Source organism: Bos grunniens, chromosome 22 (assembly GCF_055505025.1).
Source record: "Bos grunniens cultivar Pamir isolate PY7600 chromosome 22, Bosgru_T2T1.0, whole genome shotgun sequence".
In the NCBI taxonomy this organism is placed as follows: domain Eukaryota; kingdom Metazoa; phylum Chordata; class Mammalia; order Artiodactyla; family Bovidae; genus Bos; species Bos grunniens.
The window spans coordinates 30,364,686-30,380,638 of NC_141186.1; the positions used below are offsets into that span (position 1 = coordinate 30,364,686).

Below are 15,953 nucleotides of genomic sequence, written 5' to 3' on the forward strand. Positions count from 1 at the left end.
TCTGGACAGTTTGTGCTCCCCAAGCTGGCAGATGGGGTTGGTTGGTGAACATGTTGCTGACAAAGTCCAAATATGGGAATCCCATGGCACACTGGGTAGCTCTGTAATGATGACTGATCATGATCTTGTAGGAAATGCCCTTGGACACAGGCTGGGAAGACCTGAAATACCCCCAAGTGGTAGCAGGCGAGGAAAGAAGGGCAAGCTTTGGCTATGAGTCTTAGAGCGCTAATGTAGAAGAAGACTGTGCCCATCTTCATGAGAGTCTGTCTTTCCCTGGTGTTACTCGCACTTCAGCACAGATCCTTTGTCATGGATCGTTGAGTGTGAGTCTTGTGGCCAAGTTTTGTCTTAGCTTCTCAGTTGTGTTTAGGACCATCTTGTATTTTTTTCCTGTCACTGAGGCACACAGTAGATGCTCTTTTCATGCTTGAGAACACTCAGAGGATCTCATCTTGAATGAAAATGAACCCTAACAATGAATGGTCCCTTTGCCATGACTTTTCAAAAGCCTTCTATTTATGATCATCCAGGCTTGTCCAGCTGCTTTCACTGGTGATTGAGACAAGCTTTGGGTGCTGAGCACCCTGAGCTCGGGACATTGGAGGAGAATCAAAGGAATAGATCTAACTTCACTCCCTGTTTATATCCACACTTTATGTCCATCCCAGAGTTGTCTGCTCACCTTAAAATACATTAGAACAACAGTCCATATATGTATACAGGCATATGAATATGGGGATTACATGTTTAGAATTTCTTTTCTGATAAGGATGTATGGTCAGAAGATCTGGAGACCTCTAGTTTAGGGCTATAGTTGAAAAAAAATTTAAAGGCAGCGTGGAACCTTTTTTACTTAAACCCATGTATGAAGTTTGCCACATGCCAGGCACCATTCTGAGTGTGCTACAGATATTAATGTATTTAGGCTTGCTAACCAGTCCATGAGGGTAGGTACTGTTTTGAATCTTATTTGTGGAAACTGAAGCCCAGAGAGGCTCAGGCACCGAGCAAGAAAGTGGGAGCTGGAAAACACACCCAGGCGGGCCGGCTCCAGGGCTCAGGCTCTCACACGCTAATTAGGCAGTTCCTTCAAATAGACTCTGACGTCGAGCCAAATGCACAAACAGAAGTAAACAGGCAGAGTGGAGAGTGAGGAGCTTCTTGGTCTTCCTCTCAACCCTTTGCTTCCTGCTCGCCTCAGCTCTTTTCCCCCTTTTCCCTGAGGTGCAGAGTACCCCAGGGACATGGTTTGGGAAGCAACCTAATCCAGCCGGTTAATTTTGTCAAGTGGTCGCGTTTTACCCTAGGTCAACCAGCTTCCTAGTGGCCAAACAGAATCGCACTTCTAATTCAGGCCTCTTTCTGCCTCCCCAGGTTAGACAGGTAGGGGCTGTGCCTTCATGAAAGCCCCCTTCCCACCACCTCATTTTTAGGAAAGCACATTTCATATGTATATAGGTGTCCTTACTGCATTATAGTTCTTCCCTTCTTTATCCTTGTTGAGTGTTGCATGATTTACCTTCCAGGTAATTCTTTTTGCTCATTTCACTGATTTTACCAGATTTCAGTCTTGAGCTTATTTCAGGCAGCTACATTTTGAAGAAGACAGAGTGGGCTGTCTTGAGACACGGTTGTGATGCTTTGGGTCCACTCAGGCTGGACCAGCCTTTAGCAGCTGCTCCTGCTGACACAGTGGGACTGGCCGCAGTGCATACCTGATGATGGTCTCCCGTGTGGCAGTGCTGGGGCAGCCCAGGACCTGTTGGACTTGACTGCACACACTGTGACGGCCCACTTAAAAAAATTATTTGTGATTTGCACTATGCTATCAATGGAGATTGAGAGTATTGATCCCAACTGATTGCTGAGGACCAAAATAAAGTGAAAGGGTAATTGACTGCCGTGTCCCCCATCGATCGAGCGCCACAGTTCATCACCACTGAAATTATTTTCAAGTACTTTGGTTTATCATTCCTAATAAATACAGAAATTGAGTAATCAAAATGACTTACATTCACATCGAACCAAAAGCTTTTAAGGAAGTGTCTGTGTTTAAGTGAGTCCATATTCTATGCTGGTTTTCCAGTCAAGCCCCCAGGGTCCGTTCTGACAGTGCTGGGATAAAGCTGGGCTCAAGAAAAAAAATAAAGCGTCATCTCTCAGAAGCAGGAATCCCTGCCACTGGCACTTTTCCAGCGATGTCATGGTAATAGCGGCCCCTGAGATTTTAAGGAGGAGTCCTCCATGTAGTCATGCTGTCCATCTCATCCATCAAATATTTTCTTCAAGGCAGCAAGATTTCTTATTTATTTCACTCCCCCAGCACCCTTCATAAAAGCACCATGGTGGTTTACATGTTTATAGTGATGTTAGCAGTTATGTTATTAAATCAAAGTGACCATTAACCATGTTCGTATAGTTTATGTGGCATTTGACCCTTTAGTACTTTAGAATATCAAACATCCTGTTAAGCAGGTGTCTGAAGAGCAGGACTGAGAGGCTAGTGCTTGTTTTGGGAACCAAGGTTCTGTAGCACAACCCCGTCCAGTAGAGATACAGCCATAGGTGTGACTAAAGCACACTGTAAAATGCAAAATCTCACAAGAGGGACTTATGGAGAAAGTGGGGTGAGGGACGTAACACAGAACGTTGTCAATGACACATTAAAAAAAAAAAGAACGTAGTAAAAACAGCCCAGTTTCGCATATGTTCACTGATTAAGATTATGTAAGTACTATGCTATATACTGCATTTTACCTTGGAAAAGACCTGGAGTTTGCTTGAGGAGGTGGTGTCCACAAGCAGTAGGTGACTCCCTGTGAGTTATAGTAAGTGGTGGCAGGCAGATATTCTAAAATTGGATGGAAGTTTGTAGCGCCAGATGTGAATGCATGTGGTGCATCATCCACATGGTGGACTGGAGTAGCTGGTTGATGTTGAACGCTGTGCCTGTGTGAGCATCTTGTGTATTCCCACGCCGCTCAGTTCAGCTGGTACAGTTTTCTGGATTCACCTTGTATTCCTTACAGATGTTAAGTAGAGACAGTATTTGTATTATGCTCAGATCACTTCTCAGTGTATCGATCATGTTGGAAGGAATTCATATTTTCAAAATAAGCATAACTTATTTTGTGTAAGCTATATACAAATTAGTAATACATGTATAATATATACTGTATATTTTTGTATGTAAGTATATATATGCTGTATATATAACAATATAAGTAGTAGAACTGCCTATATAATAGAAACCAGAAATATGAGCCATATAGATGATGTTAAATTTCCTAATAGCCACATTTTAAAATGTAAAAAGTACCTGCTTCCTCTTTAGGTGAAATTAATTTTTATAAGATCTTTTATTCTAGCATGCTCTGCATATTATTTCAGCATGCTGCTGCTGCTGCTAAGTCGCTTCAGTCATGTCCGACTCTCTGCGACCCCATGGACGGCAGCCCACCAGGCTCTCCTGTCCCTGGGATTCTCCAGGCAAGAAGACTGGAGTGGGTTGCCATTTCCTTCTCCAATGCATGAAAGTGAAAAGTGAAAGTGAAGTCGCTCAGTCGTGTCCAACTCTTAGCGACCCCATGGACTGCAGCCTACCAGGCTCCTCTGTCCATGGGATTCTCCAGGCAAGAGTACTGGAGTGGGGTGCCATTGCCTTCTCCAATTTCAGCATGAAGTTAGTATTTAAAAAGCTAATGAGATGTGTTGTCTTCTTTTTTATACTAAGTCTTTGAAATTGTGTATGTCTTTAACACTTACAAAACCATCTCAATTCAGCCTAGTCACATTTCAGGAGGTCCATAACCACATGTAGCTTGTGGCTACCATATAATGAAAGTATTGAGTATAAAAATATTGGATAGCATCATTGTAGAGAATAAGTTGAATTTGCAGTGTAAAGTAGAAATTCATTGTAGGGTGTAGGATCTCCCTCTTTTTTAAAAAAAAAATTATTGAAGTATAGTTGAGTTACAACATTAACTTCTATGCAGCAGAGTGATTCAATGATACATGTATATACATTCTTTTTCATCTTCTTTTCCATTATGGTTTATTATAGGATATTGAATATTATTCCCTTTGGTGTACAGTGAGACCTTGTTACTTATAGGATCTCCCTCTTTCTGTTGACCAAAGCTAAAAGATCAGGCGCATACTTTAAGATATATAAGCATATATATTTACTTAAGAGAAATTGAGACTGTGTTTAGAAAGCAGATCTCTGTGCGTAACCCTTACAAATCCACTTCATTTATAGCTCACTGTTTTTTGAGTGTGCACTGAACAAATGTTTTAATGTTTTCTTTATAAAAAACATAAAAATTGCTGTCTTAACCAGTTTGGGTTAAAATGTGGTTAAGAAAAAAAACACAAAATTACCTAATTGTGTTTAAGTAAATAATTCAAGTGTTAAGTATATTCACATTGTTCTGAAACAGATCTCCAAAACTTTCTCATCTTATAAATCTGAAACTCTGTACCATTTTTCTCCTTTCCCCAGTCCTTGGTAACCACCACTGTACTTGCTGTTTCTAGGAATTTGACTCTTTTAGATACTGCATGTAAGTGGAATCATGCACTATTTTTGTTACTGGCATATTTCATTTAGAATGATGTCCTTAAGGTTCATCACCCATGTTGTAGCGTGTGCCAGAATTCCTTCCTTTTAAAGACTGAATAGTATTCCATTGTGTGTGTGTGTGTGTGTGTGTGTGTGTAGGTATCAGTTTGTTTATTCATTGATTGGTGGGCATGTCTCTGATTACTGATAACTGAGCATCTTTTCAATGCATGTTGGCCGTTTGTATGTCATCTTTGGAGAAAAGATGGGTTCTTTGCCCATTTTTTAATTGAATTATCTGATTTTTTTATTGTTAAGTTTTAGAAGTTCTCTTAATATTCTGGATGTTAATCCCTTATTCTGGATATTAACCCAAATATTTTTTAATGGGAAAATATTTTTCCCATTCTGTAGGTTGCTTTTCACTCTGTTGACTGTATTCTTTGATGCACAAAAGTTTTTAAGTTTGATGTAATCCCTATTTTTGCTTTTGTTACCTGTGTTTTTGGTATAATACCCAAGAAATCATTGCCAAGTCCAGTGTCATGAAGATTTCCCCCTATGTTTTCTTCTAGAAATTCTGTAGTTTTAGGTCTTATAGTTAGGTCTTTAATCTGTTTGGGTTTAATTTTTATGAATAGTGTAAGATAAGGAACCAGCTTCATCCCTTTACATGTGATATCAGTTTTCTCAATCCGTTTGTTGAAGAAACAGTTTTTTCTCCACTGAATGGTCTTGGCACCCTTGCTGAAGTTGATGGAATGGTTCGCTTTTGACAAGTCATTTATTAATAAGTGTCAAAGCACAGTCGGGTGGTCATGCAAATGTCACCTGCATTTGTGAATTTCTTCAGGTCAGGAGCCAGCCCTAGAAATCTATTGCAATTGCTTAATTGTCATGTGTTTGGCCTGTAGTAAGTACTCAATAAATGTTTCCTGAGTTGAGTTTAACTCATTTGTCGAGTTGTCGTCTGTGGTAGAGTGTAAATTCTTGAATGGCAATATTGAAGGACTGAGATGTTAGATTAGAATTTTCTTCACTTTGGCTTATGTTTCTGACCCACCCACTCATTCATTCACCAGACGTTGAGAACCTGCGCCTTGTGTCTCACCGCCTGCATTCTCGTACTCCATAGCTGGACCAGACTCAGCGTTTCAGTTCCCTGCACATAGCGTGCTCTTTCCTCCTTAGCCTTTGCACATGAACTTCTATATCTGGTTAATTCCTATTCCCCCACTCTGGCCTCAGCCTACACATTTCTTCCTAGCCCTCTCTAGGTCTGAGTTCCCAGTCTCTCAGCTGCACCAATGGCATGCTCCACCGTCAAGGCCCTGTGCTATCATTATTACTGAATTTTTGCTTATGAGCTCTTCAAGGGTGTAGATCATATTTTTTGTACTTGTCTGCCGCTTGCACACTTTCACAGGGACAGTTGAAGACCCTGAAAGTATTATGGGCAAGCTATGATGATGGGTCTCAGGATGAACCCTGAGGGAAGATGGGTCAGGTTACAAGAACCTCTGTTCTTCAGTGCTTGCAGCTTCCAAAATAATCCTCATACAGCAGGGAATTTTTTTAAAATCTAAGCATAACATGTTACACCCTCACTGAAATCCTTTCAGTGGCTGTTAGAATAAAACTAAAGTCCTAATCATCACACAGAAGGCCTTCCTTGCCCACCTCTCCTCCTTTATTATACACACTCTTGTTGATCCCTGTCCTTTCTCTCCTCTGACCTCCTTCCCTGTTCTTGGACCTGTAAGCTCTCTCCCTTCGCCAGGTCACTGCCTGTGCTGTTCCCTCTGCCGACAGTACCTTCCTCCATCCCCCAAATCTTCCTGTATTTGGTTTATTCTCCGCATTCCAGCTGCCACATTACTTCCTTCTGTGCCCACTTTACTGAGTATGGCCTTTCTCAATTTCTTTATCTCGTCATCCGCCTTTATTTCTTTCATAAAACTCATCTCTGCAGGTGATGATATGTTGCTTTATTTGTCTCTCTTTCCCATTAGAGTTAAAGCTCTTGAAGGCTGGGCCCTGACTGACTTGTTCACAGCTGCATCCCAAGCCCCTGGAGCTTTAGGTTCTTGGTGGTAATTTTGAGTGAATGAATAAGATTGTATTTGGTGTATTTGGGAATGGGGGGAGAAGGTCAGTTAGACATGTATAAGAGAGGGTGTAAAATCTAGCTTAGGATCAGTAGTCATTTTGTCTCAGTTTGGCTATCCCCATAAACAGGTCCTGATATGAGGATTCCTATACAAGTAGTTATCTGGGAGATGATACTGGGAACCACTGGCAAGGTAGTGGGGAAGTGAGTCAGGTTAGGGACATCAGCCAGTTATCAAGGGTGTTGCCATTGTAGTAACTGGAGCTTCCTTGGGTGGAACACGTGTCTCTGTGTGATCCAGGGAGGTGACGGCTGTGCCTTGGGGGACTTAATTTCTGGTACTCTGGCTCATGGGGAAGAGTGGGCTTCAGGTGTGCCACACCAGGTAAGGCCCCCCAAAAATGAACTGGACACCATTAGCATCTTTTGCATGTATCTGTCAAGAAACAGGGCCCATGAAAGGGGATCATGCAGATGGCATGTAATGTATCAAGTTTAGGGAATTTGCACGCATTACCTACAGAACATCCAGATGAAGATAGCCAATGGGCAGTTGCAAGTATTTGTGTAGAGCTCTGAGGAAAGGTTGTGACTACAGGATGTGCTTGACAGTTGTTGGCAGGTGAGGGCATGCTTGAGCCATGGGGTTGGATCAGGTGGTCCTTGTTTGCCGAGCCATGTGGCAGTATTTGTCATCATTGATCTTTTTTTTTTGTCTTGAGGTGATCTTTTCATGTATCCTTGATGACATTATCATACTCTTCTTTCCCTTCTGCCTTTGTAGCATCTGACAGATAATTTATGGAGTGGATGGGAAGAAGGTTGTGGAGAGGCAGGGGGAAGAAGCTGCCCCAGAGGTGTAGGAGAAGCGATTCGGGATGTATATGAGAGTGAAGGAAGCAAATGTGGTAGCTACAAGCAATGGAGGGAAATGATCAAGTCCTGCATGAAATCAAGAATTTGGATTCTGAGATTTCTCTTTATCTGATTAACAAATCTTTCCTGTTGCATTTCAAAGTTTAAAGGTGTTGAAGGGAGGGAGGGCTGCATCTTCCCATTGGGCATGAGCTGGGAATGCAGGATGAGTACTGTCAGAGACCAGTTGTGTCGTTAGCTATTGCCAAATAACAAGTAGTAACAAAATGTTGGTGGCATTTAAAGAAGGGCATCTGTTTAGCTCCCATGTCCGCATGATAGATCGGGGTTACGTGACCAAGATTGGAGCTGGCTGGGTGGGTGCCCTACTACTGCTGGGATCCTTTCGGCTACTAGCTTGGGAAGTACCAGAGCACAAGGGAACATGCCCAGCCTCACCAATGCTTCTAAGCCTTTGTTCGTGTGATACCTATTAACATCCCTTTGGCTAGAGCAAGTCACATGGCCAAGCCTGAAGTCAGGAGGTCCTCACTCTATCCATGACAGGGGTAGGAAATGGGTATTTCTGAACGATATTCTAATCTACCACATAAGAAGAAGGGTCAGAGAAAAAAAGAAGCCAAAGGAGCCCACAGCTAACTTCTTTCCTGAGCTACACAGCATTATTTTTCTTGTACCCTTGATTTTCCAAGCCCTAGAAAGGGTGCCATTGATTTGCTTAGGGTTGGAAATGGCAACCCACTCCAGTGTTCTTGCCTGGAGAATCCCAGGGACGGGGGAGCCTGGTGGGCTGCCATCTATGGGGTCGCACAGAGTCGGACACGACTGAAGCGACTTAGCAGCAGCAGTGTGAGTGGATTAGACAGAACTAGCTACAAGGCTTGGCTGCTTCCTCTTCAGAAGAATGCAGATAGGGATGTCAGACAATTATGGGGAGACCCACCTCACAGCGGACATTAGCTTTGAATCCCAACTTTTGCATGCCAGCATCATGGGTGTAATTTGAGAGGCCTTGCAACTTCTGAGTACAGTCTCTCTCTCTCTCCACATGGCTGAGAGCTGATAGAAAAGGTATTGGCAAGGTTAAGAAATAGGGAGAATTGATGATTTGGAATAGTTGTTATCTCCTCTTTTTGTTACAAGCATTCACAATTCTTTATCTTCTAAATCTTAAGTTTACTAATCAGCCTGAGGCAAGGAGATAAAGATATGCTGATACAATTACGGGGGGGGGGGGCGCGGTGAGCTCATAATTATCATCAAAGAGTACGATTAAAAACACTTTTTATTTAAATATTTATCTTAGAGAATTTCGGCTTGTGAGTTTACAGTGCTTCTAGGGAGCATGGCAGTTTGAGAGACAATGACCTCTTCCTTCTGGTTCTTTTGATGACTGTCAGAGCCTGGAAGTTTTCTTCCTGGAATCTGTTTTCCCCAGCAGTGCCAGGCACATGGTAATGACTCGATAACGTTTTCATGGAGTGAATAAACTGTAAAATTGGAACAGAACCGTCCATGGATATAGTAAGGATATGAATGAAATGACATTTAAAAGATTTTTAGTCTTAAAGGTAAAAAATTCTGAATTCTTCCTGCTTTGAGTGGGATGTAAATTCAAGAGTATGTGATTTTGTACAATGTAGGGATTGTAAATATCCCCAAATTATATAAATAAGCTTTTTCTTACCCCTTGCAACCTCAGGTACAGGATTTTATGGGCTCTTCCAAATAGAGCATGTTTTATGCACAAAGAGTTTTGTTTTTTGCAGTATATATTTTTTATTGACAGCTTTGATGATGCAGGGCTGATTCCTATGTTAAGAGAGTGTCAGTTACTTGGTTAATTACATTTATCACCCAGGATCCTTTGTCTCTTCATAGCCACTGAGTATTTGGAATTATTGTGTGTTACTTGTGTATTTCCCTCACTGCAGTGAATATGGTTTTTATACTTATGTGAAACTGCTAATGTATTGCTTGGTAGATCATGAGCAATGGGCTTCTGACAGCTCTGTTCATTAGTCAGTGTGGGGTAAAAAATAAAAGAAACCACACTGATATAGAAACAGAGTGTGAGCCAGCAATTACCATCAGAGAGCACAATTGAAGCCACATTTTATTTAAATATTTATCTTGTGAATTGATTCATACAAAACAAGAAGCCGTTTTTTTATTTATGAATGGCTTCACCGCTGAAATTTGAAGAGCGAGATCGCTATTTGAGTTGGGTTTGATGCAGTCCATGGTTTAGTGTACAGAGAGCTAAATAACGCCAAATTATTCATTGTGATGTATCATTAAGATTGCTATGTGTGAATGTGTAGAAAGATGATAATGCCGTGCAGCTGTTCACTTTGGAATCCCAACTTTGCATAGTAAGGAGGAAAAAAAGCTGATACATAACTTTTAGTACCAATAATAATAGCAAATATCCAGAGATGCTAACCATGGGCCAATTGTATTTTATATATTAACCTGTGAAGTGAATACTGTTAACCACTTTACAGGTGAGGAAGCAGGGGTACAGTGAGATGAAAGGATTTAGCCAAGTTCACACCAGAGTGTGGGACAGGACTTCTGGGAGTCCTTGGCAAAGACCCCACTCCTTGCTGGTCCTACTTCATGTCTGGTAGCTTTTGATGGAGATAGACTACTTCAGCTTATACAATCTGTGTTCTCTGGCTTACAAGGATTTCCAGTAATGGCAGTTGCAAAAATCTTCCAGCTAGCTGGCATCCATTTCATTAGCCTATTTAGAAAGATCAGGTCAGGAGAACTCTGCTGTGGGCGCTCACCACACATCTCTCTCTATCACCAAACAGGATTGTTTGACCTTCCCTCCCCTCCTGGTACTCCACACACAAGGGAAGACCTTCCACTCATGTCTGACAACCAGGTCGTAGACCAGAGCTCATTTGCCAATTACATTATATAGGGATTTACAGTACTGTAGATAAAGGAGCTCCAAGCATCAGTTTGTGTGAGCACTTGGGACCCATGGGAGACACCTAAAACAAAATCTTAAAAATAAATACTGGCCTGTGGAAGGGACCATGAAAAAAAAAATCACTAACTGTAGATATTGTTTAGAAGATGAAAGATGAAGGAAAAGGAGCAAAAAGAGATAAACGTGTTGTAAGTAAAGTTATAAATAAGGAAAACAAAAGAAAGATCCACTTTTCTATTGCATATATTGGGAGGAGATCTATAGACTAACTGGGTTTAAACACTTTTTGCTATTTAAAGAAGTCCTGCCAGAACACAGTGGAGTATGGATGTGGCATCACTTCATTCCAAGGACTGGTTGAAATATTCATTTTGCTAAGTATACCCAGATGTGTTAAAATCTGAACACTGACTCATAGTAACCAAACTCGCAAGAGATGGATATAAAGCCAGAATGTAATTTGTTGATGATGCTCTCTGCCACTACAGAAACTGTCACATTCTCATGCTCACTGAGCTCTGTACTGTCTCCCTATGGACAGAGCTTCATGGAGAGCAATATTATGGATTAGAAAGTTGCTTCCTTAAACGTGGTCATAGGAAGGAAAATTAGTCTTGTGACCTCAAAGGATGGTGTGTTAGTTGAGACTGTCTCCAAGGCAAATTATTAAAAATCAAACTTCAGTTGGCTTAAACAAAAAGTACCTTATTTGCTCGTGGGACAAGGAAGTCAAAGGGTTCTGACACAGCTGGATCCAGGAGTTTGAACAGTGTCAGCTAGATTCTGCTTCTCTGTCATTTAGCATGCAGTTGGGCTGTAGGCTTTATGATGGTACAGAGACATGTCTCTTAAAAAGGCTTGTCCCTTGGCCATTGCTTGGTGAGGATTTGTTGAATATCCAGAGAACAAGTTCTTGATCCAAGACACTTTCTTCCCAGGAAGTTCTGGAAAGTAATGGCACCCCACTCCAGTACTTCTGTCTGGAAAATCCCATGGACGGAGGAGCCTGGTGGGCTGCAGTCCATGGGGTCGCTGAGGGTCAGACATGACTGAGTGACTTCACTTTCACTTTCATGCATTGGAGAAGGAAATGGCAACCCGCTCCGGTGTTCTTGCCTGGAGAATCCCAGGGATGGGGGAGCCTGGTGGGCTGCCGTCTATGGGGTCACACAGAGTCGGACACGACTGAAGTGACTTAGCAGCAGCAGCAGAAACACTGTAGAGTTTCTTCAACCTTTTTGATCCTAAGAATCACTTTAAAATATTCATTCCCAGCCCTTTCTCCTATGGAGTCGATGCAGTGGATTTGGTCGGAGTCAATAACCGGTGCTTTTAAATAAAGGAGCAGGGTTTTCTGTGTTTAGGAGGGGAGAGCCACTGATGTGGATTGACACTGATCAAATTTTAATGTGCATAAGAATGGTGTGGGTGGGAATCTTGTTAAAACACAGGTTCATTACTTAAAAAACAGAGACTGACGGAGAATGAACGTAGTAATTGCCTGTGGAGAAGGGGTAGTTAGGGAGTTTGGGATGGCCATGTACACACTGCTGTATTTAAAAGAGAAAACCAACAGGGACCTACTGTATATCACATGGAACTCTGCTCAGTGTTATGTGGCAGCCTGGATGGATGGGAGGGGAGTTCGGAGGAGAATGGATACCTGTATGTGTATGGCTAAGTCCCTTTGCTGTTCACTTGAAACTATGACAACATTGTTAATCGGCTATACCCCAATACAAAATAAAAAGTTTTAAAAAGTCAACATTAATTGAAAAAAATTTTTGAGTGACTTGTTCAACATTAAAAAGAAATGGAAATTACCTAACAACAACAGATGGTGATTGCAGCCATGAAATTAAAAGACGCTTACTCCTTGGAAGGAAAGTTATGACCAACCTAGATAGCATATTAAAAAGCAGAGATATTACTTTACCAACAAAGGTCCATCTAGTCAAGGCTATGCCTTTTCCAGTAGTCATGTATGGATGTGAGAGTTGGACTGTGAAGAAAGCTGAGTGCCGAAGAATTGATGCTTTTGAACTGTGGTGTTGGAGAAGACTCTTGAGAGTCCCTTGCACTGCAAGGAGATCCAACCAGTCCATTCTAAAGGAGATCAGTCCTGGGTGTTCTTTGGAGGGAATGATGCTGAAGCTGAAACTCCAGTACTTTGGCCACTTCATGCGAAGAGTTGACTCATTGGAAAAGACTCTGATGCTGGGAGGGATTGGGGGCAGGACGAGAAGGGGACGACAGAGGATGAGACGGCTGGATGGCATCACTGACTCAATGGATGTGAGTCTGAGTGAACTCCGGGAGTTGGTGATGGACAGGGAGGCCTGGCATGCTGTGATTCATGGGGTCGCAAAGAGTCGGACACGACTGAGCGACTGAACTGAACAACAACAGAAAACACAGATTCGTATGTGGTAAGTCTGAGATGGGGCAGAAATCCTGCATTTCTAACAGGCTCCTGGGTGATATGAATGCTGCTGGTCTGGGGGACACACATTGGAAACCACTGATCTGCAGACCATTGGTTCTCAACTGGAGTCCGTTTTGCACATCAGGGGACATTAGGCAGTGTCTGGAGACTTTTATGATGATCACAACTGAGGGAGGCATTCTACTGGCACCTAGTGGGTAGAGCTCAACAGTGCTGCTGAAGATCCTACTGTGTGCAGCACAGCCCTCAGCCACAGAATTATGCAGTCCCAAATGTGACAGGGCTGCTGTTGAGGAATCCTGCTGAGGAGTGTCTCCTCTGTGTAGCACATTGCCATACTTGGTTAGCTATACTTGCTATATTTGGTTAGCAAGCATTATTTACTGCCTCCACAGTCTAGTCTGGTCCCCTCAGGGTTCCCTGATGAGTCTTTGTTTGGATTTTAACTATTGTTGAAGTACTTAAATCACATACTGGCCCTGAGAACAATAGCCAATGTGATCACTCCTTGAGACCTTTTCTGTGCCAGGTGTTGTACAAGGCATATCATGCACAGAGTGTAAGGTACATTTGACCCTTGAACAACACAAGTTTGAACTCTGGGTGTCCATTTGTATGCAGGGTTTTTCAGTAAAGACATACTACAGCACTGTACAATCCAAGGTTGGTTGAATCCCCAGGTGTGGAACCACAGATGTAGAGGGTCAACTGTAAAGTTATACATGGTTTTTCAATTGCATGGATGGGTTGATGCCTCTACCCCCCACACTGTTCAAGGGTCAACTGTAGATAATATTATTATCCCATTTTCTTAATGTAAAGTCTGAGGCTCTGAGAGGTTAAGCAGCTTTCTTGGGTTATTTCTGCAGCTAACCCAAACTGTAAAAAAAAAAAAGAAAAAAAAATCATTGGTTATTACATAAATAGCATGTGAATGTAGTTCAAGTCAAAAAAACATGTAAAAGCACACACAGAAAAAGAAATCTGTTACTCCACTTGCTGCCAGCCATACCTCTCTTTCCCAGAGGCTGTTTGTTCTCAGTTTCTTGGGTGTCCTTTCAGAAAGAGTCTCTGTATTAAAAGATAGATATTAATAATTTACACAGGATGATAGGCTACTGTATTAGTTTCATAGGGCTGTCATAACAAATCACTTCAGACCGGGTGGCTTGAAACAACAGAAATTTATTGTCTCACAGCCCAGAAGCTGGGAGTCCAGTTGCTGGTAGAATAAGTTTTTCTGAAGGTTCTGAGGGAGCATGTTCATGCCTCTCCACTAGCCTCTGTGGCTGCATCACTCCAATCTTTGCTCCCATCTTCACGTGACCTTCTATGTCTGTATCCACATTTCTCTCTTCTTGTAAAACCAATGTCTTGATTTGAACCTACCGTAGTCCAGTAGGACCTCATTTTCTGTAAATAAGGTCACATTCCAAGGTACCGGGGATAAGGACTTCAGCATGTTTTTGAGGGGAACACAGTTCAACTGTCAACAGCCAACAAGTTTTGCTTGTATCTTACTTTTTTTCATTTAATATGTGTTGGGTATTGGTCCATGTCTGCAGCTAAAGAGTTGCCCTTTCAGTGGCCATGTCAGATTCCACTGTATGAGCACACCATAATCATTTAATAAGTTCTCTGTTAGTGGATGTTTACGTTTGACAAATCTTGTGTTTGGTACTCATTATTATTTCTTTTCCTCTATTTTTAGAGCATAACCAAGCAAATGGGAAAATAAATTACTCCCCATACATTCATATGTCTCGATTTCTCAGCCAGAAATGACCAGTAAAAACCTATTCTAGAAAGTCCAGAAATCTCTTTTGTTTCCTAGCGTGGAGGAGCACAGTTTCACAAACTCTTGTGGAGTTATAACTGTTATAGTTCACAACCTTTGCTGGACATCACCAGCAGCATTTGGGGAGCTGCTAAAAATACAGATTGTGCATTGCAGGCAGATTCTTCACTGTCTGAGCCACCAGGGAAGCCCACAGATTGTGGGGCCCCACACCAAACCATCTCCCAAGGAGGTAAGGCCCTGGGAGGCATATTATTAAGAAACTACCCTGTGGTTCTAGCAGATAATTCAGATAGAAAGCCCCCAAACTGTGTGCCTTTAATTGTGTCTTGTACTGGGAAGCTGGTGATAAATATAGTTCAGTCCTTGACCTCAAGGAGCCTGTGGTTTCTTAAGGAAAACAGAACCTTGAACAGATTGTTATGATCTAAGAAAACACAAGGAGCCATCAGCACAGCCCAGGTGTAGAGGCTGGATGGGATGCAAGGAGGGAGCTGATGCCTTCGCTGAAAGTTGGAAGGTAACAGTGGGCTAAGAAGTAGAAGGGCGATCTGGGCAGAAGACACAGTGTAAGCACAGGCACAGTGCAGAACCCCATTTATGTGTGGGGAGAACCTCCAGTTTGTGGGTGTCATTGAAATGCAGTGCAGGAGGTGGGAAGGAAGGATGTGGGTGTAGGGAAGGCAGCCAGTGTTACATTACACTGGCCTTCTGTATCCCTCCTGGTCTACTCATGCCTAAAATGAAGCAGCAAGCTGATATACAATTGGTCCCTAAGGTCCCCTCAGGCAAACTGTCTCACCCAGGAGGGTGAGCCCAGAGGTCTGAAGACACTGATAAAGTGTGTCTCAGTCATGCTCTTGACAGCCTGAGCCCCGGGGTGGAAATGGTGACAGAGATGACCAGAACCAGCAAACGTTAAGTTGCCATCAATAAGAGCAAAGGAGTGAACAGGGGAACAGCATCCCTTACAATCCCATACTTATATTTTAAGGAAACTGATGATGCAGAAATTGGTAAGAGGCTGGGGGAAGGCGAAAAGAAACCAGAACCATGACTATATGGAGGCTAGCCATCTGGAGTCAAGTCTGCCTCATCAAACAATCCCTAATTGTTTTTAATAAGGTACATAAGTTATGTTTGGCTTCCTCTGCTCTGTGCAGTCTCCCTATTGAGACTGTTTTTTATTTTCTTATGAAACAATAA

General features: G+C 42.3%; 2 protein-coding genes across 9 annotated transcripts in view; one reads left to right on the forward strand and one right to left on the reverse strand.

The window, feature by feature from the left end:
- FOXP1 (forkhead box P1) overlaps positions 1-15,953 on the forward strand; it is a 721,956-nt gene that overhangs the window by 35,713 nt on the left and 670,290 nt on the right. The window lies entirely within an intron of this gene.
- LOC147348248 (uncharacterized) overlaps positions 8,824-15,953 on the reverse strand; it is a 51,791-nt gene continuing 44,661 nt past the window's right edge. The window contains exons 2-3 of the mRNA XM_086366789.1: positions 13,962-14,020; positions 8,824-13,828 (exon numbers count right to left, since the gene is read on the reverse strand). Coding sequence (XP_086222915.1) covers positions 14,008-14,020 — 13 coding nt within the window. The 3' untranslated portion in view covers positions 8,824-13,828; positions 13,962-14,007. The remainder of the gene's footprint in view (positions 13,829-13,961; positions 14,021-15,953) is intronic.